Below are 23,776 nucleotides of genomic sequence, written 5' to 3'. Positions count from 1 at the left end.
TCAGGAAAAATAGAACAGGAGGGCTTTTGGGCTGTGTGATGAGCTGACAGTGATCCATAAAACAATGGAAAAGTTTGGTAAGATAGAAATCGAGATGTTTCCATTTGTGGCAAAGATCAACTAGGGGTCACAATTATAAGACAGTAATTGATAAATCCAGGAGGGAGTTAATAAGCAATTTTTTTGATTTGATTTGATTTATTACTGTCACATGTACTGAGGTAGAGTGAAAAGTGTTGCCTTTTGTGTTATCCAGGCAGATCGTACTATACAAGTGCATCCTGGTAACAGAAAAGAGTGCAGGATACAGTGTTACAGCTACCGAGAAGATGCAGAGAATGCAACAAGAACATTTGAGAGGTTCATTCAAAAGTCTGATAACAGCAGGGAAGAAGCTGTTGCTGAATTCGTTTGTACGTGTATTCAAACTTTTATATCTTCTGCCTCACAGATAAGGGTGGAAGAGAGTACAACTGGGATGGAAGGGGTCTTTGATGATGTTGGTTGCCTTCCCGAGGCAGCGGGAAGTATTGATGAAGTCAGTGGATGGAAGGCTAGTTCGCGTAATGGGCTGGGCTTTGTCCACAACACTGTAGTTTCTTGCTGTCTTGGGTAGAGCAGTTGCCATACCATGATGCAATACAGCCAGATTGGACGCTTTCTGTGGTGCATCTGTAAAGATTTCTAAGAGTCTTTATGGACATAGCCATAGCCTCATGCTTTCTTGACTGCCGTGTCAATGTGGTTGCGTCAGGACAGATTATTGGTGATTGCCATTCCCAGGAACGTGATGCTCTCGACCAGCTCCACCTAAGCACTAATAATGCAGACAGGAGCATGCCTTTCTGAAGTCAATGACCAGTTCTTTTGTTTTGCTTATGCTGATGGAGAGATTTTGTTGTCTTTGCACCGTGCTGCTAAACTCTCTATCTCCTTCCTGTACTCTGTCTCATCATTGTTTGAGATCTGACCTAGAATGGTGGTGTCGTGAACAAACCTGTAAATGGAATTGGTGCAGAATTTGGCGATGCAGCCATGCATGTAAGGAATATTGTAAGGGGCTAATACACAGCTTTGTGGTGCACTATGCTGACAGTTATCGTGGAGGAGGTGTTGTTGTCTACCTTATGATAGTGGTCTGTTGGTTATCATGTCAAGTGTCCAGTTACAGAGGGGGGAACAAAGACCTCGGTCCTGGAGATTGGATATGAGTTTGTTTAGAATTATGGTGTTGAAGGCGGAGCTCTTTCCCCAGAAAGTGGTGAGATTGTGGAATTTGCTAGTATGTGGCACAGATAAGGTAAATAGCATAGCTCAATTTATGGTGATCAGCATGCACAGGTGAGTGAAAGGAATAGAAGAGTATAGTATTTGGGTTAGATGAAGGCTGATATGGAGCATAAAAGCCAGTACAGAGTTGTTGGGTCAAATGGCCTATGTCAATGCTGACATTCCAAGTATGGAACTTGCACTGAACAATGGAAAGCTGATTGCCAGACTGTCCTGCATGGGGTTACATTGCAGCTCATTCAATGTTGCCAGCAGTACACTGTCTTCAACTGATGCAATCCCTATAAATACTTCATGTTATTTCACACAATCTTAAATACAATTTAGTTTTAACAGCTGGAGCTGACTGAAATAATAATTAGGACAATTATTAAACTGAGATCGCATCTGAATCCACCAGACTGGAGACCTCGCAGTTTTGAGTATGCTAACGTACGTGCTAATTAACACCCCATTTATATTGCTGTGCTGGCCCGAGCTTTAACTGGTTTCATTGCTGCATGTTGAAGGTACAAACCACCACCTCAGGCACTGACAAAAAACAGAAAGACATTAATAAACTTGCAGCATGGACATGCAACTTTCAACTAGACTTTAGCATAGATAGGGCAAGGTGGTCCTTTTTTGGTATAAAGGATAAGGAGGCCACACACTCGTGAAAAAAATTAATATCTAAATGGACAAAAGGAACAGAAGATTACATATAACGGTATAGATATACAAATCACTCAAAGCAGCTACACAGGAAAATCCCAAAAAAAAGGCTTTGAGATTGATTTTTCAAGGGATAAAATTGAAAAGCGCTAAAACTTAGAACATAGAACATAGAAGAATACAGCGCAGTACAGGCCCTTCAGCCCTCGATGTTGCGCCGATCAAAGCCCACCTAACCTACACTAACCCACTATCCTCCATATACCTATCCAATGCCCGCTTAAATACCCATAAAGAGGGAGAGTCCACTACTGCTACTGGCAGGGCATTCCATGAACTTACGACTCGCTGAGTGAAGAACCTACCCCTAACATCAGTCCTATATCTACCCCCCCTTAATTTAAAGCTATGCCCCCTTGTAATAGCTGACTCCATACGTGGAAAAAGGTTCTCACTGTCAACCCTATCTAACCCCCTAATCATCTTGTACACCTCTATCAAATCACCCCTAAACCTTCTTTTCTCCAATGAAAACAACCCCAAGTGCCTCAGCCTTTCCTCATAGGATTTTCCTACCATACCAGGCAACATCCTGGTAAACTTCCTCTGCACCCGTTCCAGTGCCTCCACATCCTTCCTATAGTATGGCGACCAAAACTGCACACAATATTCCAGATGCGGCCGCACCAGAGTCTTATACAACTGCAGCATAACCTCAGGACTCCGGAACTCAATTCCTCTACCAATAAAAGCCAGTACGCCATATGCCTTCTTCACTGCACTATTTACCTGGGTTACTTGTTAAATTTGTATATAACATTGGTTGAACTATACTTGGAATACACAGAAGAACACAAGCATCAGGAACAGGAGTGGGTCATTCAAAGTATTTTGTACAATTCTAGTCTCCAAAATACAAGGAGGATAGCGTAGTGCTTTTGATTTTTTTCCCCTTATGAACACACACCTGTGATTACAGAAATCAAGCCCAAAAAGAGTTGCTAATAAAGGACTGGCACACAGGCCGCCATAATCTTTTCAAAGCCAAGTTTTCCAGCAATTAAGAGACATAACCCCCATCTCTTATCGCATTAAAAGATTTCTTTGTTTTTTTCCTAAAGTTAGTTGACTTTCTGAAATGAGCAGGTGGATCACAGCGTATGATGCTGTTCTTTGCAATATGAACCACTATGTGAAAAAAAGTTCAGTAAATATAACTTCCTGCCTGCCTGTAGTTCTGTCAATATATTGTGGCTGTGCATGAGTCCAGCTCTCCATCAAGCACTGCAGTTGTCACATGGCTGGCTTATGTGGCCTTTCTCCCACATTATTGAATGTCCTTTGGGCAGGAATATGAAATTGCAAATGCAGCTTTCCAGCAATTGCATCAGCACAAATGCAGTGGTTCCGGTGCTATCAATTCAAACCACAGTAACAACTTCACAATATTGATCTGAAATCAAATCTGACTTGCATGGAGACTTGCTTCTTTAGAATGTATTTTTATTTTAAATCTGAGGATATAGGCACGACTGACAAAGGAATATCTAATTTCAACTATGATAGCATTGGATTTTAGAATAACAAAACCTAACTGCAACAAAAGCAGACCAACTAGTTCATCATGTCTGTACTGGCCTGTATTACAATGATACAAGTAGCTGGATTCATTTTTTTAAATTCATTTTTGTGGGTGTCACTGGTTGGCCAGCATTTATTGCTTGTTCCTAGTTGCTCCTTCAGAAAATGGTGGTGAGCTGCCTTCTTGAACCACTGCAGTCCATCCGCTGTGTGTTGAACCACAATACCTTTATGGAGGGAGTACCAGGATTTGTGACAGTGAAGGAATGGTGACATATTTCCAAATCAGGATGGTAGTGATTTGGAGGGGAACCTGAAAGTGGTGGTGTTCTCATGTATCTGCTGCTCTTGTCCTTCTCGATGGATGTGATTGTCGGGTGGAAGGTGCTGTCTCAGAATCTTTGGTGAATTTCTGCAGCGCATCTTGTAAATAGTACACACTGCAGCTACTGAGTATCAATGGTGGAGAGAGTGCATGTGTGTAGATGTGGTGCCGTTCATGTGGGCTGCTTTTTCCTGGACGATGTCAACCTGCTTGAGCATGTTGGAGCTGCACTCATCCAGGTGATTGGGAAGTATTCCATCATACTCCTGACTTGCGCCTTGTAGATGGTGGATAGGCTTTAAGGGGTCAGGAGGTGAGTTACTCGCCACAGTATCCCTAGCCTCTTACCTGCTCTTGTAATGTAATGAGTCCAGTTGAGTTTCTGGTCAATGATAATGCCCAGGATGTTGATAGTGGGAGATTCAGTGATGGTAACACCACTGAATGTTAATGGGCAGTGGATACATTATCTTTTATTGGTGATGCTCATTGCCTGGCATTTGTGTGATGTGACTGTTACCTGCCACTTGTCAGGAGAAAGTGCAGACTACAGATGCTGGATATCAGAGTGGAAAAGTGTGGTATTGCAAAAGCACAGCAGGTCAAGCAGCAGCCGAGTGAATGTTTTGGGCAAAGCCCTTCATCAAGAATGTGATGGGGAAAGGTGTGGCAAGGGGCTCAGAGATAAATAAGAGTGTGGTGGTGGGGCGAAGGTATCTGGAAAGGTGGTAGATAGATGCAGGTGGGGGGGTGATTGTGATAGGTTGGTGGGGAGGGTGGAGCAGATAGGTAGGAAGGATGTTAGATGGGGAGGGCAGGTCAAGAGGGCAGTGTCAAGATGGAGAGTTGGATCTGGGATGTGTTGGGAGGAGGGGGGATTTGGAAACAAGTTAAGTCGATGTTGATGCCATGTGCTTGAAGAGTCCCAAAGCAGAAGATGAGGTGATCTTCCACTAGTCGCCGGGTGGCTTGGATTTGGCATGTCCTTGTGGAGTGGGAGGGAGAGTTGAAGTGGTCAGCCAGAGGGCAGTAGGGTGGTTTGGTGTGTGTGTGTGTGTATTCCAGAGATGTTCCCTGAAAAGTTCCGCAAGTTGATGTCCTATCTCCTCAATGGAGAGGTATTTGGACGTGCAGGAAAATCTCTGCTGGATGTGGAAGGATCCTTTGGGTTCTTGGATGGAGGTGAGGGGGAAGGTGTGGGCGCAACCACTTGTCAGCCCAAGCCTGGATAAAAAAAACAAAGAACAAAGAAAATTTACAGCCCAGGAACAGGCCCTCCAGCCCTCCAAGCCTGAGCCAATCCAAATCTACTGTCTAAAACTGTCACCCAATTCCTAAACATCTGTATCCCTCAGACTCCCATCTATTTATGCATCTGTCCAGACATACCTTAAATGAATCTAATGTGCCTACCTCAACCATCTCTGCTGGCAAAGCGTTCCATGCACCTACCACCCTCTGTGTAAAATACTTGTCATGTGTATCCTCCTTAAACTTTTCACCTCTCACCTTGAACACATGACCTCTCATTATGGAATCCCTCACCCTGGGAAAAAGCTTATCTCTATCCACCCTGTCTATACCCTTCATGTTACATAAATGATTTGGATGCGAGCATAAGAGGTACAGTTAATAAGTTTGCAGATGACACCAAAATTGGAGGTGTAGTGGACAACGAAGAGGGTTACCTCAGATTACAACAGGATCTTGACCAGATGGGCCAATGGGCTGAGAAGTGGCAGATGGAGTTTAATTCAGATAAATGCGAGGTGCTGCATTTTGGGAAAGCAATTCTTAGCAGGACTTACACATTTAATGGTAAGGTCCTGGGGAGTGTTGCTGAACAAAGAGTGCAGGTTCATAGCTCCTTGAAAGTGGAGTCGCAGGTAGATAGGATAGTGATGAAGGCGTTTGATATGCTTTCCTTTATCGGTCAGAATATTGAGCACAGGAGTTGGGAGGTCATGTTGCGGCTGTACAGGACATTGGTTATGCCACTGTTGGAATATTGCATGCAATTCTGGTCTCCTTTCTATCGGAAAGATGTTGTGAAACTTGAAAGGGTTCAGGAAAGATTTACAAGGATATTGCCAGGGCTGGAAGGTTTGAGCTATAGGGAGAGGCTGAACAGGCTGGGGCTGTTTTCCCTGGAACGTTGGAGGCTGAGGGTTGACCTTATAGAGGTTTACAAAATTATGAGGGGCATGGATAGGGTAAATAGGCAAAGTCTTCTCCCTGGGGCGGGGAGTCCAGAACTAGAGGGCATAGGTTTAGGGTGAGAGGAGTAAGATATAAAAGAGACCTAAGGGGCAATGTTTTCACGCAGAGGGTGGTATGTGTATGGGCTGCCAGAGGAAGTGGTGGAGACTGGCCCAATTGCAATATTTAAGAGGCATTTGAATGGGTATATGAATAGGAAGGGTTTGGAGGGATATGGGCCGGGTGCTGGCAGGTGGGACTAGATTGGGTTGGGATAACTGGTTGGCATGGACGGGTTAGACCGAAGGGTCTGTTTCCATGCTGTACATCTCTATGACTCTATGACTTTGTAGACCTCAATCAAGTTCCCCTCTCAATCTCTTTTCTTCCAATGAAAACAAACCTAACCTACGCAACCTCTCTTCATAGCCAGCACCTTCCATACCAGGCAACATCCTCCTAAATCTTCTCTGCATCCTCTCCAGAGCATCCACTTCTTTTTGGTAATGTGGTAACCAGAACTGTACACAGTATTCTCAATGCGGCCGAACCAACTTAGTGTACAATTTTAACATGACCTGCCAGCTCTCATACTCAATACCCCATCTGATGAAGGCAAGCATACCATATACCTTTTTGACCACTCTATCTACCTGTGCAGAAAATTTCAGGATACAATAGACCTGAACTCCTAGATCTCTCTGCTCATCAACTTTTCCCAAGGCTCATCTGTTTACTGTATAATTTGCTCTAGAATTAGACTTCCCAAAATGCATCACCTCACATTTGCCTGGACTGAACTCCATCTGCCATTTTTCCGCCCAACTCTCCAGTCTATCTATATTCTTCTGTATTCTTTGACAGTACCCTAAGCTTTCTGCTACTCCACCAATCTTCGTGGCATCTGTAAACTTGTTGATCATACCAACAGTGCCCTCTTCCAGATCATTTATGTATATCACAAACAACAGTGGCCCCAGCATTGATTCCTGTGGAACACCACTGGTCACCACTCTACATCTCAAGAAACTCCCTTCAACTACTACTTCTCTGTCTCCTATTGCTCAATCAGTTCTTTATCCACCTAGCTCGAACACCCTGCACACCATGTGACTTCACTTTCTCTATTAGTTTACCATGGGGTCACTTTCTCTATTAGTTTACCATGGATATTGTCCAGATCTTGTTGCATTTGAATACGGACTGCTTCAGTATCTGAGGAGTTGCAAATTGTGTCATCATCAGGGAACATCCCCATTTCTGACCTCACGATGGAGAGAAGATCACTGATGAAGCTACTGAAGATGGATGGGCCAAGGACACTACCCTAAGGATCTCCTGCAGTGATGTCCTGGAACTGAGATAACTGACCTGCAACAACAACAACCGTCTTCCAATGTGTTAGGTATGACTCCAACCACTGGAGAACTTGCCCCCAATACCCAATGATTCCAGTTTTGCCAAGGCTCCTTAATGCCACACTTGGTCGAATGAAGCCTTGATATCAAGGGCTGTCACTCTCGCTCACTTCTGGAATTTAGCTCTTTAGTCCATGTTTGAACCCAGGCTCTACTGAGGTCAGAAGCAGAGTGGCCCTGGCGGAACCCAAACTGGGCGTCAATCACAGGTTATTGCTGAGCAGGTGCTGCTTGATAGCACTGTTGATGACCCCTTCCATCACTTTATTGATGATTGACAATAGACTGATGGGGAGGTAGTTGGCTGACTTGTATTTATTTTGTTTTTTGTGGAGAGGACATATCTAGGCAATTTTCCACACTGTCAAGTAGATGCCAACAACCTTGTAACTGTACTGGATCAGCTTGGCTCGGGGAGTGGCAAGTTCTGGAGCACAAGTCTTCAGTACTGTTGCCGGAATATTGTCAGGGCATGTAACGTTTGCAGTACCCAGTGTCTTTAACTATTTCTTGATATCATATGAAGTGAATTGAATTGGCTGAAGACTGGTATCTCTGATGTTGGGGACCAGTGGAGGAGGCCGAGATAGATCATCCACTCGGCACTTCTGGTTGAAAATTGTTGCGAATGCTTCAGTCTTGTCTTTTGCACTAATGTGCTGGGTTCTTCCATCAGTAAGGATGAGGATCTTTGTGGAGTCTCCTCGTCCAGTGAGTTGTCCACCACCACTCATGACTGGATATGGCAGGTCTGCAGAGCTTAGATCTGATCTATTAGTTGTGGGATCCCTTAGCTCTGTCTATCACTTGCTACTTGTGCTGTTTGACATGCATGTAGTCCTGTTTTTTATCTTCAACAGGTTGATATCTCATTTTCAGGTATGCCTGTTGCTGATTTTGGCGTACCCTCCTGCACTGTCCATTGAACCAGGGTTATCACTAGGCTTGATGGTAATGGTTCAGTGGGGGAACATACCAGACCATGAAGTTACAGATTGTGCTGGAGTACAACTTTGCTGCTGTTGATGGCCCGCAGCGCCTCATGGATGCCCAGTCTTGAGTTGCTTGATCTGTTCGAAGTCTGTTCCATTTAGCCTGGTGATAATGCCACACAATAGAATGGAGGTTATTCTCAAAAGCATGACTTAGTCACCACAAGGACTGTGTGGTGGTCGCTCTTACTGATACTGCTATGGATAGATGCATCTACAGGAGCAGATTGGTAAGGATGAGGTCAAGTATGTTTTTCCCTCTTGTTGGTTTCATCACCTCCTGCCGCAAACCTTGTCGAGCACCTATGCCCTTTAGGACCCAACCAACTCAGTCATTAGTGCTGGTGCCAAGCTAGTCTTGGTGGTGGATACTGAAAGCTCACACTCAGAGTACATTAGTCCTTGCCTTCTTCAATGCTTTCTCCAAGTGTTTTTTAACATAGAGGTGTACTGATTTATCAGCTGAGGGAGGACAGTACGTGGTAATCAGCAAGAGGTTTCCTGGTCCATGTTTAACCTGAAGCCATAAGACTTAATTGGATCCAGAGTCAATGTTGAGGACTCCCAGGGTAACTCCCACCCAATTTATACTATTATGCCACTACCTCTGCTAGGTCTGTCCTGCCGGTGAGACAGGACATATCCAGGGATGGTGTTGGTGGTATCTGAGATATTGTCTGTAAGGGATGATTCCATGAATATGACTATGTCAGGCTGTTGCTTGACTAGTCTGCGTGACAGCTCTCCCAATTTTGGCACTAGCAGCCAGATGTTAGTGAGGAGGACTTTGCAGCATTGACAGGGCTGTTTCTGCCAGTGTCTTTTCCAGTACCTAGATCAATGCCAGGCGATCCATCCAGTTTCATTTCTTTGACTTTGTTATGATTGGTACAACTGAGTGGCTTGCTAGGCCTTTTCAGAGGGCACTTGAGTCAACCACATGGTTGTGGCTCTGGAGTCACGGGTAGGCCAGACCAGGTGAGGATGGCAGATTTCCTTCCCTGAAGTCATTAGTGAACCACAATCAACAATGGTTTCATGGTCACCAGGAGATTCTTTAAAAATCTAATTCAAATTTCACCGTCTGCCATAGTGGGATTTGAATCCTGGTTCCCAAATCATTAGCTGAGTTTCTGGATTAATAACCTAGCGATAATACCACTAGGCCATCACCTTCCTAGGCCTCCCCAAATATTCAGTACTTTCTATTTGTGCATCATGAGAAACATATTCAATTACTGCACTATTCAAGACCCACAGGATACAAGGCCTCATCAAAGTTGTGGACATGCTGAGAGCAAAATTACAAAGACCCTCTTTTCTTGATTTGACCTGGGCTGAGCTTTATCTGATTGGGGTGTATGGCCTCTCCATGACGGACAGGTTGGTGCTGGATTCAACGATTTTGCAACAATGGCAAATGTCAATAATAGAATATGTAGGCGCACAGAGGTTCAGGCCTGACATGAGGACCGTAAATATCAAAGCTCATACATGGGAAACATTAGCTGATGACATCCAGCAAGTGCAACCACCATGGGCAGTCAGTACCACCGCTTGGTAACTGGTGCTAACACTGAAAACAGCAATCCATAAACGATAGCTGATAAATATTTCATACTGCATCTTCTGCCCTGATTAGTTGTGTCAGCATCATAGACTAACATACAAAGATTTGATTTATTTATTGTCATGTGTATTTTGTTACAAAATACAGTGAAAAATGTTGAATCGTGTCAGCATTCTCTTGCGCCAAATTAAAACACAGGAAAATAAATCAAAATAAATCAAGACCAGGCCCAAGTTCCCTTTGCCACACTGCTGTGGCTGAAGTGGAAGTCACCACTCTTCGGCATCATCTCACCTCCATCAACACTCTCGCCACTGAGTCCTCGCTGGACCTCACCAATGCAGATTGGAACTCTCTTCCACAAAAGACAGTGGATGCTGGATTAGTTGTCAATTTTAACTATGCGATAGATTTCTTTTTGTTCAGCAATGGTGTTAAGGTATATGAGCAAAAGGCAAGTATATGTTGTGAGGCCACAGATCAGCCACTGAATGATGGAACAGATTGGAGGTGCTAGCACAAGAGTGCAAAGAGAACAGTGACCAAACCATGGCTTATCTGGGAAGTTAAGGATAGTATTAGATGCAAAAAAGAGGCAAACAAATTGGCAATAATTAAACAATAGATCTAAGGATTGGGAACATTTTGAAGTCATCAAAGGAACACCAAAGGACTGATTAAGAAGGACAAAATAGCACAGAGCACTAAGCTTACGGGGAACGTAAGAACTGACTGTGAAAGTTTCTACAGGTATGTAAAGAGAAAAAGATTGGTGAAAGTTAGCGTAAGTCCTTTACAGTCAGAAACAGTGGAACTTATAATGGGGAACAAAGAAATGGCCAATGAACAAAATTCATACTTCACTTCTATCTTCACAAAGGAGGGAGGATTCTCCAATGGCGTACCAGAAAGGACAAGGAACTCAGGATTTAGTGAGAGGGAAGAACTGAAGCAAATGTGTAATAGTAGAGAAATTGTGTTGGAGAAATTGATGGGATTAAAGATAGTTAAATTCCCATGGTCTAATAATTTACTGTTGAGAGTGTGCTGCTGGAAAAGCACAGTAGGTCAGGTAGCATCTGAGGAGCAGGAGAATTGGCGTTTTGGGCATAAGCCCTTCATCAAGAATTCATCAGGATCACATTCCTGATTAAGGGCTTATGCCCAAAACTTTAATTCTCCTGCTCCTCAGATGACACCTGACCAGTTGTGCTTTTCCAGCATCACACTCTGATCTCTAGCATCTGCAGTCCTCACTTCCTGCCACACTAATAATTTACATCCCACTGTACTTAAGGAAGTGGCCCCAGAAATTGTGGAAGCATGAGTGATCATCTTCCAAGATTCTTCAGGGTCTGGAGCAGTTCCTACAGATTGGAGAGTAGCTAATGCAACCCCACTATTTAAAAAGGGAGATAGAGGGAAAAACAGGGTAGTATCGACCAGTGAGTCTGACATGGGTCATAGGGAAGAGGTTAGAGTCCATGAGCAAAGATCTTGTAGCAGAGGACATAGAAAACACAGTTTTAGAATCAGACTCAGTCAGCATGGATTTACAAAAGGGAAATCAGACTTGACAAACCTACTGAAATTCTTCAAGGATGCAAATCATAGATTTGATTGGGGGAGCAAGTGGATGTGGTTTATTTGGACTTTCAGAAGGCTTTTAACAAAGTCCCACAAAAGAGATTTATGTGTATAATTAAAATACAGATTTGGGGTAGTGTACTGATATGGAGAGAAAATTAGTTAGCAGACAGGAATAAAGAATAGGAATAAATGGGTCATTTTCAGAATGGCAGGCAAGTGACGAGTGAGGTACTGCAGGGATCTCACTATGACCTGAGGTATTCATAATACATGCTCAAGATTTAGATGATGGAACTAAATGTAAATTTCAGAATTTGTCGATGAGACAAAACTGGGAGAAAGGCTGAGGAGTGAAGAGGATGCAGAGACGTTGCAGTGTGATTTGGTCAGGCTGGGTGAGTGGACAAAGCACGACAGATACAATATAATGTGGATAAATGTGAACTTATCCACTTTGGTAGCAGAAGTAGGAATGCAGAGCATTATTTAAATGGCTGTAAATTTAGAGAGGGAAATGTTCAATGAGACCTAGGTTCCATGTAATGAGGTCAACCAGATGGACCTCATAGTATATGAGTTCCCTGATTGGGGATGTTAACCAGACTGGTGTTCAGGGAGTACAAGTAAATAAAGCATCAGAGTATACCGGCCTCTGTGGAGTTATTTCAGTCATGACAAGAGAAAGGTTTATGCCATTATTTGGGACATGCCATGATTTACAAAATTTGGTGGGTGATGTGGTTCTAAACAAGCATGTGGACCACATGAAAGCTGCAAACTTGCAAACAGGGCAGGAGCAAAACATACCTGGCCCCTCAGAACCTGTCAGAATCTGTGGGCTCTCCCCATCTATCTGGTGTCAAAGAAACAGTGGAGTCTGAGATAGACATGGTGGAATTTGCAGCTGGGCACCTTTACTGCCTGAAGAAGAGGATGAGTTTCTTCTGAGACACTTCAGGTGCATGATGCGGGCTATTGTCTGGTACACACCACACTTATCCAAGGCTGAGTCAGAGGAACCACTCCCAGTGCATAAACAGCCAGGAACGGCTACAAGAAAAAGAATAATCCTATGTTCCTGGACTTAGAGAGGGAGGGAAGCAGTGATTGTAATGAGGTCAGCCAGGTGGACCTCATGGAATATGAGTTCCCTGATTGTGGCTGTTAATCTGGTCCAATCAGGGAGCCCTGGCTAACAGATATAAAGAGGAGATTAAATAAGCACTACCGCAGTTAGGCGGTAGTGTGGGGGTTAAATAAAAAAAAGGAGTGAAAAAAATTTTAAAAATAAAAAAATAAAAAAATAAACAGGAGATTTAGAGGTCTTCCCAATTTAGAGGACAGACGCTGTGTTGGCTGGTGCTACAGTCAGTAAGTTACTGTTGGTTTCTGCCCTTTTTTTTTGGAGGGAGAAACCTGACTTCTGAACTGGCTGAATTATTTAGCCAGTTTGTTAACTGGCATTCCTTTTAGTGAGGACTGATTGTTAAATTCCTGATGCACACAATGTGTTTTAGGTGTAGCTCAGTTCTCATTAGGGGGTTGTTGTTTCACTGGCTGGTTACAGCCTGTGTGTTATGCTTGTCTCTTTTTTTGTGAAAAGGACAATGTTAGTTTTATGGTAGGGCTTAGCCCTTGGACTATAATTTTCTTTGTTTATTGTATGTATCTTCACTTTTTATTGGTGTTTTGACTAAGCCCTGTGGAAGACATACATTTTACCAGAGGAGCTGTTCCTGTGGGGAGGCCTAGCCCTGGGACTGGACCACTGAAGATTGAACACCTGTGTGTGTGCTGGGAGGTGACCAGTTGCTGTATCCTGGAGTTTGGAAGAAGACCTTTCCTTCAGGAGTGGACCAAACCCTTGTGAGTTAACTGCACCTTTACAATGTACTGTGTTCCTGTGAGTGACCCTGGCTCTACAAGGATGGGCCAGGGCTCCATGGAGACTGAACACCTGTGTGCTGTGGGGTGTGAATTTGCTGCCTTTGGGAGTGGGTTCTGCCTTTGGTTGCGGACTCTGTTTTTAGCAACGGACTCTGCAGTTTGGAGTGGACTCTATTTCCAACAATGCACATTGTATACTGGAGTGGACTCTGTTCCTGGAAATGGACTCTACATTTTGAATAAAAATGTCTATGCTAATGGACTCTGTACGAGAAAGGACTCTGTTTGTTGGTAATTAACTGTCATATGGTTTGTTGGGGTTATCACCTGCACTGTCTTGCGTGTCCCTGGGTCTGGCAGGCCTTACCGTGAGTTGGGAGGCTCATGGGCCATCCTGAAAGCTGTCACCCCAAGAGCCAGAGGGTGGGTAGGCCATCCTGTGAACCTGAAGGTTGGTAGGTTGTCCCGAAAGCCAGAGGATGGGTAGGCCACCCTGATGCCAGTTGCTTTGAGAGCCAGATGGTGGGTAGGCCGTTCTGAGCGCTGTCGTCCCAAGAAGGGGTAATCAGGACGGGCTGTCCTAGAGGTAGTCAAAAGGTGTGTCACAGCAGCGAAGAGCCAGAGGGCACGTAGGGGCAGGCTGAGATCCGGAAGGCTTGTGGGCTACCCTGCACGATGTCGTCCCTGGGGAAGGGGATGGGCTGTCCTAGAGGTGGCCGGAAGGTGTGTCTGGGTAGCCCACTGGTCGGACGGTGCATCGGGGTGGGTGACAGCCCAATGGTACGTAAGGGTAGACCGAGAGCCATAAGGCAGGTAGCCGTCCTCAGTGCTGTCACCCGGGCGGGTACCAGGGCGGGCTGTCCTAGAAGTGGTTGAAAGGTGCTGAGGATGGGAAGTGAAGCCGGAAGTTGGGTAGGCCTTCCTGACCACTGTCACCACAGGTGGGTTCTGAGGCAGGCTGTCCTAGAGGCGGTCGAAAGGTGTGTCAGAGCGGACCGAGAACTGGAAGGGGCATGGGCTGGACCGAGAGCCAGAATGTGCGTAGGGGCGGGCTACCTTAGAGTGGTCGGAAGGTGGGAGGGACGGGGGCTTGCTGGGCCTGTATTGTATGCACTTTTTTTATGCAACTAGATTGGCTTTTTATGTACAAATGTCATTGTTGATGTCTTTTCATGTTTGAAACTGGGATTTGAGGTTTGTCCTCATTTCCCTATAAACTGGTTGAACAGCAGGGTTTGGAGACTGGTTTTGCTGCTCCTTTCCCTTGTAAAATTGCTGTTGTATACATCTGTAAATGTTAACTGTTTTTTGTAAACTGTTTTCTAATTGTTTAATAAAATTAGAAAAAAATAAACATAAGTACAAGAGGTTCTGTTCACTCTGAGACCTGGCTCTGAGGAAACCTGACCAGTGTCGAGTACTTTATATGTGTTCATGAAGAGTGACGGGATACAACCTCTAATGAGTTATTTCAGTTCATGAGCAAAAAAAAATAAACTTTAAGTGACTGAAAAATCATTTTTTAGGAGGTAATAAAATGCTAGGGTTGATTTAAAGTAATAAAAACTTCTACTATTCAAGGAGAAAATAAAAGTAGCTTAAGATTTTCTGAGTATAAAATCTGGACAATCATATATACCCCACTGCAGTTCAGAACATGAAGACAACACCACAAAGCCAATATCATCCTCCAAGATGTAATGTTTCTTTTTATAAACTACACTTAATAGTCATTGGTCACTTAGAGAAGAAAAAAATAAATTTAACATTCTGGCTGCCCTTGCACATAGGATGCTGGAACTGAGGCATTGGGACAGCAAGTCATGTCATTGGGTATCTCGCCTCACCAAAGTTTGCTCAGTTGTCTTCTGATTGACAATACTTCCATGTCATAAAGAAGGTACCTGGCAACAGACCAACTCAGCGAGCCAATTATCTGCCCACCTCACTGGACTCAAAATGATATTCCAAACACAGTGCACCACAAAATAAGTAACTGGACTGCATCAAATTCAAGGTTTTGAATCATATATGTCAGAATGAATCAGAACGTCCATCACATATCTAGAGACAGTAAGTGACTTTATAATTCAGGACCTTGGCTTTCTGTCCTATTTTGCTTCTGTTTTTGGCTGATGCCCGAAACACTTTCAAATTTAGACCTGGTCAGCCATCCGCCCTGGACTGTTCCTGGCTGTTCCTAGACGTGGTGTTTCAAATTCAAAGGGCATGAACACTAAATGTGTCGTTTTAATTAACACTAGTCCAGGACTATAGGTCAAAATAGAGAGGGAATGTCATGCCCTCACTATAGTACCTTGCATTTTCACCATTAAACAGAGGCTGAAACAGTGCTAAATAGCTGGCCGCAAATAAAGACCTAGAATTAAAAGTACAGGAGGCTATTTGGTCCAGTGGATCTGTGATGCCTCTTTGATAGAACGATCCAGTTAGTTCAACATCCATGATTTTTCTCTAAATCCCTATAATTGTTTCCCTTCGAGTATTTATCTAATTCCGTTTTGAAAGTATGACTATCTGCTTCCACCACAATTTGAAGTAGTGTATTCCAGAACATAGCAACTCCAATTCTGTGAAAGAAATAAGGTTTATTTGTCTCCCCTCCAGTTCTTTTGTGAATTAAATCTGTATGTTCTAGTTACTAATCCTCCTGTCATCTACACCTCCCTATTTACCCCACTCAAACAAGGAGCAGCAAATCTTTGGAGTACCTCCTTTACGGCATGGTGGTGACAGCACCAATACCAGTACCTGAATGTAGCCAACTGTCCTTGCTTTATCCTTGACCTTTCTCACATTCTTCTGTGGCAGAAGAGAGAATTATTGCTGGGAAAAGATTGGTGTATCAGCTGATACTGATCCTAGTTGCTGCTTCAGCACTAGTTTGGCAGATAGACGAGAAGACCAAACAGAACAGAGGGAGATGCTTGACTTTGAATAATTCAGACCTATGTGTCAAAGACATTATTCTTTTTTTCTTAATAAACCGTTTCCTCTGTGAAATGAAGAAAGCAGCAAATGTAAAGGTGTGGGACAAAACAGGGTCACTGACAGAGTATGCCATGCCAAGGGCTAATGTTACCATTTCCTTTTTTAAAGTGACTGGAACAATTTGAGCAATTGGCTAAACCTCTCTTGGAACCTGCAGGGGGTGGTCTGTAGTAAGGCACCAGCTGTTACTAAAAATGTCTTCTTGCTTATTAAACAAGCTTTAAAGCTGTCTGCCATTAATCATGTAGATAAAACAGTGAAGGGGAGGGAGGGGAACTGATTGAGAGAAGCTAAAACAATACAAGGAGCAAACAAAAGAAAAGCAGGCAAGTCTCTGAGAATGGAATTTCCTTCTTTATGTGGGGGCAGTGCATGAAATGTGGTGGATATCAATTGGAAGAATACTTGTCAGGAGGTGTAGTTACAGCTGGTAAGGTACAGCAAGCTGTTATAGAGAGCAACATTGACAGTCAAATTCATCTTTCCCTTACATCGTTGAAAGAGGTGTGGAAACAGCAGAGTTTGGGATAGTGAAAAATATTTAAAAGCATATACTTTTTTCCATTATCTAACTCCTTGAAAAGCTGTGTTTTTCAACTAGTCACAGTGTCTATCTAGCACAGATAGATACAGCACTGTCAAAATTCCCAATTCCAAAAATGCTCTTCCATTTGTAAAAGTATCCCAAACCAGACAATTTATATTGAATATTGTGTAGAAGCATGCAATAGTTTGAAGCCCACTAGGAACTAGACTGAGACATCATAAACTTGTTTCACAACTTACAGCTGGCTCTATCTAATACATAGATGTTGCATTAACATAACTTTGAGCACATAATCCTGGCTAACTGTTCAAGTGAAAATACTGAGGGGCTACTGCAATAGTAAAGATGCCATCCTTCAGATCAGACATTTAACCCTGGCTCCCCAACTGCCCTCAAGAAAATGAAAACATCCAACACCAGTGCTCCTTGTTGTTCTGGGCAATATTTATTCTTCAATCAATATCACTGTAAAACAGATTATTTGCTCATTGTTTCATTGCTGTTTGGGGGAGCTTGCTATTTGTCAACTAGCTCCACATTTCTACATTCAACAACGACTGAATTTCAAAAAATACAGCATTGGATGTAAATGTTTTAAGACATCCTGAGATCATGATAGATGTTATATAAACACAAATTTTTTGTTCTTTTGAAACATGTTTCTTATGGTCAAAAAATCGCAAGTAATTTAGAAACATTGTGTTTATAAAAGTATTTCATGTTTCCTGTCCTCCAGTCAATGTCAAAGCAAACCTGTCAGCACTGTTTAAATCTAAAACATTCATTAGGCCTTGTGTGAAAAAGGCAATTAAACAGAAGAATAATGAATAAAATTGCTCAGTTATTTTTGAATTTCTATTCTTGGTAAAAAAATTATAACTGAAACATCAAGTTGTCTCTTCAGTGATGCTAACAGATATTTTGCACACTTGCACATTACATTGCCTTTACTGTTTGCTGTCCATTTGCACCATTGTTGTGTTTACCTTAAACTGTGCATTCACACCATTACTCTGCCTTTACATTTTTCCTTTAAGCCATCACTCTGCCTTTATGCTGTACATTCGTACTATTACTTTGCCTTTATGCTGTGCATTCGTACTATCACTCTGCTTTTATACTGAGCATTCATATCATTAGGAGAAAGTGAGGACTGCAGATGCTGGAGATCAGAGCTGAAAATGTGTTGCTGGAAAAGTGCAGCAGGTCAGGCAGCATCCAAGGAGCAGGAGAATCGACGTTTCGGGCAGATTCCTGAAGAAGGGCTCATGCCCGAAACGTCGATTCTCCTGCTTCTTGGATGCTGCCTGACCTGCTGCGCTTTTCCAGCAACACATTTTCAGCTCATTCATATCATTACCCTGCCTTTACTTTATGCTGTGCATTCATGTCATTACACCGTTTTTATTTTATGTTCTGCATTCAAGCCATTACGCTGCCTTTACTTTAAGCTGTGCAATTATACCATTATTCTAACTTTACATGGTTGTTGCTCACATGACAGGGTGTTATATTTCCACTGAATAAAGCAATATTGGCTGCAAAGAACAAAAGATTGTGTAACATTATGGCTAGTACAGAATTACACTGGTTATGTTGGAATACAGTGTTCAATGCTAGATACCATATTTTAAGAAAAATGGTAAGGTATTTGAGAGGCTACAGAGAAAATGTAATCAAATAATGGCAAGGATGAAGGAATTCAGACATTGGGTCAGAGTCATAGAGATACACAGCACGGAAACAGACCCTTCGGTCCAACCTGTCCATGCCGATCAAATATCTCAACCTAATCTAGCTACATTTGCCACCCGGCCCATATTGTGGGCGGCACGGTGGCACAGTGGTTAGCATTGCTACCTCACAGCGCCTGAGACCCGGGTTCAATTCCTGCCTCAGACGACTGACTGTGTGGAGTTTGCACATTTTCCCCGTGTCTGCGTGGGTTTCCCCCGGGTGCTCCGGTTTCCTCCCACAGTCCAAAGATGTGCAGGTCAGGTGAACTGGCCATGCTAAATTGCCCGTAGTGTTAGGTAAGGGGTAAATGTAGGGGTATGGGTGGGTTGCGCTTCGGCTGGTTGGTGTGGACTTGTTGGACCAAAGGGCCTGTTTCCACACTGTAATGTAATGTAATCTAATCTAATCTCTCCAAACCCTTCCTATTCATATACACATCCAAATGAAAAAGTTGCCCCTTAGGTCTCTTTTATATCTTTCCCCTCTCACCCTAAACCTATGCCCTCTAGTTCTGGACTCCCCCACCCCAGGGAAAAGACCTTGTCTATTTGCCCTCTCCATGCCCCTCATGATTTTATAAACCTCTATAAGGTCACCCCTCAGCCTCCAACGCTCCAGAGAAAATTGCCCCAGCCTATTCAATCTCTCCCTCTAGCTCCAATCCTCTAATCCTGGCAATATCCTTATAAATCTTTTCTGAACCTTTTCAAGTTTCACAACACCCTTCCAATAGGAAGGAGACCAGAATTGCACACAATACTCCAAAAGTGGCCCAACCAACGTCTTGTACAGCCGTAACATGACTTCTCAACTCCTGTACTCAATACCCTGACCAATAAAGGAAAGCATACCAAACGCCTTCTTCCTAGCTACCTGCGACTCCACTTTCATGGAGCTATGAACCTGCACTCCAAGGTCTCTTTGTTCAGCAACACTCCCCAAGACCTTACCATTAAATGTATAAATCCTGCTAAGATATGCTTTCCCAAAATGCAACACCTCGCATTTATCTAAATTAAACTCCATCTGCCACTCCTCAGCCCATTGGCCCATCTGATCAAGACCCTGTTGTAATCTGAGGTTACCTTCTTCGCTGTCCACTAAACCTCCAATTTTGGTGTCATCTCAAACTTACTAACTATACCTCCTATGTTCACATCCAAATCAAGACATAAATGACGAAAAGTAGTGGATCCAGCACTGATCATTATGGCATTCCAGGAGAAACTGAAGAATCTAATCCTGTCCTGCTTAAAGCAGAAAAGACAGATCATTTAAAATTATTAACTGTTTTGTTAGAATAAATGAAGGGTATTGTTTCCAGGGAAAGAATTGGTAACCAGAAAATATATACTTCATTTAACAGTAACTTCCAGCTGAATGAATACTTCGAGTCTTGGAGTCATAGATTTGATGGAAAACATATTTTGAAGCTGTAGGGACAGAGCAGGAGCATAATACCTTTTGGATAAGTCCATTAAAAACTATCAGAGGTCTGATGGGCCAGATTCTATGTGTATTATTCTGTAGTTCACCAATATAATAAAACAAAATACTGAGGATGCTGGAAATCTGAAATAAAAAACAGGAAATGCTGGAGAAACACAGCAAATCTGGCATTGTTTGTGGAGAGAGAAACAGAGTTAATGATTCGAGCCCCATATGGCTCTCCTTCAAGACTGAAAATGGCTGAAAAGTGGTGTATTTTATACAGTTGTCAGGGGAGCAGAAAAAGCAAGAGGATTTGTTCCACTCACTCCTCCTCCTCCTCTGTTAACAGCAAAGAAACCATTACTTTCCGGTCCTTTTCAGTGCTGAAGAAAAGATACATCAGACTGAAATATGAACTCTGTTTCTCTCTCTCTAGATGCTGCCAGACCTGCTGAGCTTCTCCACTGCTCTGTGTCTGTTTCAAAGTTCTAAGTCATTTTTCCACAGTGGAAGTCCTGACTGACATTAATTCCCAATCTCTAAAAAAAAATCTACAAACTTTCACAATTGTGCAAGCAGAGTAAACCTTTTCTTTCTAAATTTCGGCCCAATTCTCTTCCTCCCAACACAACAGAAATACAGTCACATCACCACCTCTGGAAAATGTTTGAAGAAAATAGGGAGAGGAGGGGACTAGAACACAAAGCAAGAATTAGTGGATGGAAATGGAAGCAAGAAAGATCGCAGTGTACGCCCTTCTGAAAGGCAGAAAATGGTATTTGTAATGTGGAGAGCTCACCAGAAGTGGAACAAGGAAAATGACTGGGTACTTTAACTAAACTGAACAAAAAGGGAATAGTGAACAAGAGCTGAAAGTTAAACATCAGGCACCCTGACTCTGATCTAAAGAGGCAGTTTAGCTAGCAGACAAATTAGAGAAGGGTAGTTGAAGAGACAGGACTTCAAACATGAAGAACAGCAGTAGCCTACCTTACCTATAATTGGCCATCCTGTGAGATTTATTGAATAAAATTCTTTCCACTGAAATTGGATCTGTGGAGGTTATATAAAAAGCTGTTTTTTTGTTTTATCAGGATTTGACAAATATAAATGTTTTAAAATCCCATCTGCTTCACATATGCTCCATTTATGGACGACAACACAAGAATAAAGTTTTATTGAACACAGGCATGCACACAAGAAAGGCAAGTACAAAGGTGGCCCTGCCTTCACAGCATCTATTTAAAACTAAACTAACCCAATGCTGTTTAAAAAAAATAGTTTAAAGTGTTTTGGTCTGATTCACATGGTTGAATACCATCGTATTAATACCCAGCTGCTATAGGCAGCTGACTAACATAATTGTTTGAACATTTCATTTCAAGCTAGAGTTTTAAGTTGTTACAGCATATAACCAATCCATTTGCCCTAATTGCTGTGTGCTGGGCTTTATGCTCCACTCAACCCTCTTTATCTAACCCCTTCAAAACGTTCTTCTATTCTTTTCTCCCCTTGACATTTAACATTATCACTACTGAGTCTCCCACCATGATTACCCTAGGGGTTACCATTGATCTGAAACTGAATTTACTGCCATAAAAACACTAGAGCCATACAACCTGGTCAGAGTTTGGGAGTCCTGCAGCAAATAACTAACCTCCTGATTCCCTGAAGCCTATCCACCACCTACAATGCTACAGTATGCAGTGAAAGTGAGCTTCTTGAGTGTTTTTGGAGCTGCGCTCATCCAAGCATTGGGGAGCATCTCGTCACAGTACTGACTTGTGCCTTGCAGATGGTGGACAGGGTTTGGGAGTCACAAGGTGAGTTACTTGCTGAAGGAGTCCCAGCCACTGACTTATATTGGGACCACCGCTGTTTGTCTTTATTTTTCTCATTTTCAGTTTGGAACTATGAGCTGAAGTTGAGAGTTGAATTTTGGACTTTGAGCAGCAGCTTACCTTAAAAAAATGGAAAGAACAACTATACAAATTTGCTGATAGGAACTAGCCTGGAAAGGTAATTGCAGGTTAATTATTGTTCTATGCAAGCTGCAGACATTTTAGCATCTGAGATGTATTATGCACAAAAAGTGGCAGCTGACTGCATGTTAAAAAGGGTCACTCAACGGGACAGAGTGCTACCCAGTCAAACAAAGGGAATCTCGAAAAAACAGAAAGAGAGACTAAAGACTAAAACAGCTTGGACTAGATTTTGGACAGGAGGCAATGTATCTGCTGAATGGAGTTTTGGTGACCCTCTCATTATCAACTAGTTATCAAATTGTTGGAAGCTCTGAGAAAAGAACCCCAGTCTGGAAGACACGAGTAAAAGTCTCCAGCAGCCCGTGGAAGTTGTTTGCACTGATCAATTCAGAATTCAGAATTCAAGTAATATATACAGCACCACATGTTGATGATCCACTCATTATCCAAGGATTACATGAAGGTATAACAACTCGCGTTCAAAACTCCTTAACTGAACAGGTCAGATACAACTCTTTTACTTCCTTTCAACTTATTCTTTAACTTTGTGTGTTTGAGCAGGAGTTACGATCAAAGAAGATTGGGTTTAAATCATGGACATTAATTAGATTATCTTATTGTTTAATTCAGCTCTGCTAACGTTGCAGTGTTAGTAATAAATTATTCATTTTTGTTTAAGCTTTAAAATTGGAGTCTGATATCGGTTGTTCATAAAGTCTGGTTAGAAACAATGGGCAATTTTGAGGATCACCAAGTATTTTAATTTCACTGTGTTATAATACCCAATGTTAACGAATCTGATTTGGCTTGGCTTGCTATCCTTCTGTCAGAATGCCTGCTTTTGTAGCTACAGAATTTAAATGGCTAGTCCAGTTAAATTCCTAGTAATGGTACCACTACAATATTGCAACACTTGGAACAAAATCACCACTCCTTCACTGCAGCTGGGTTGAAAATCTGAAATTCCTTTCCTAACAACACAGTGATGCCCATCCATTAGTCTGAAATTGGCTAGTCACCATCTTGTCAAGGACACTTAGGGCTGACTAACAAATACTGGTCTCGCCAGTAGTGCTTAAATCCCACAGGAGAATTTTTAGAATGTCAGTCATCTTAAGCATTCCAGGTGTCAAGTTTCACATTCTAATCAGTCTCTGGATAAGCATTTTTCCCAAATACTTTGAGTTCAACGATCAAATTGCTCCCCCTTTCCTTGTATGGACCAGAATATTTGCTGTATTTACCCTCTGGAACTTTGCTGCTCTTTGTATGTGCATTCAAGCAACGAGTGCTTCCACATCTTTGGTGCATCACTTCCAAATACCAAGCACCCTTCTTCAGCCAATGTCCTGACATGTTGCCTTTCTAACAGGGATTAAAGAACAACGAATTGAACAATGGTACATTTATGTTCCTCTCCTAGCGCAAAGACAATCCCTGCTTTTGCAAAAATCTACTCCTGATCCAGCTTCAATCAGATTTTAATACTGACTTCGAGAACAGTGTCAGACATTCCCAGTTTGTATGACTCCAAATCAAGTTGTGGTATGCTTTTCTC

General features: G+C 42.6%; 1 protein-coding gene across 3 annotated transcripts in view; it reads right to left on the bottom strand.

Annotated features, from left to right (window-relative positions):
- Positions 1 to 23,776, bottom strand: part of LOC140483585 (MICOS complex subunit mic25-a-like) — a 513,939-nt gene that overhangs the window by 223,149 nt on the left and 267,014 nt on the right. Inside the window, exon 7 of one of the 3 annotated variants that reach the window (XM_072581812.1) lies at positions 21,238 to 21,286. The exons of the other annotated variants lie outside the window; for them this stretch is intronic. Within the exon in view, the coding sequence (XP_072437913.1) occupies positions 21,253 to 21,286 (34 nt within the window). The 3' untranslated portion in view covers positions 21,238 to 21,252. Of the gene's footprint in view, positions 1 to 21,237; positions 21,287 to 23,776 lie in introns of those variants that run through there. 3 annotated transcript variants of the gene reach the window in all.

Source organism: Chiloscyllium punctatum, chromosome 12, assembly GCF_047496795.1.
Source record: "Chiloscyllium punctatum isolate Juve2018m chromosome 12, sChiPun1.3, whole genome shotgun sequence".
Taxonomy (NCBI): domain Eukaryota; kingdom Metazoa; phylum Chordata; class Chondrichthyes; order Orectolobiformes; family Hemiscylliidae; genus Chiloscyllium; species Chiloscyllium punctatum.
The sequence above is the reverse complement of the archived record's forward strand: the minus strand, read 5'-3'. Positions and strand labels throughout refer to the sequence as shown.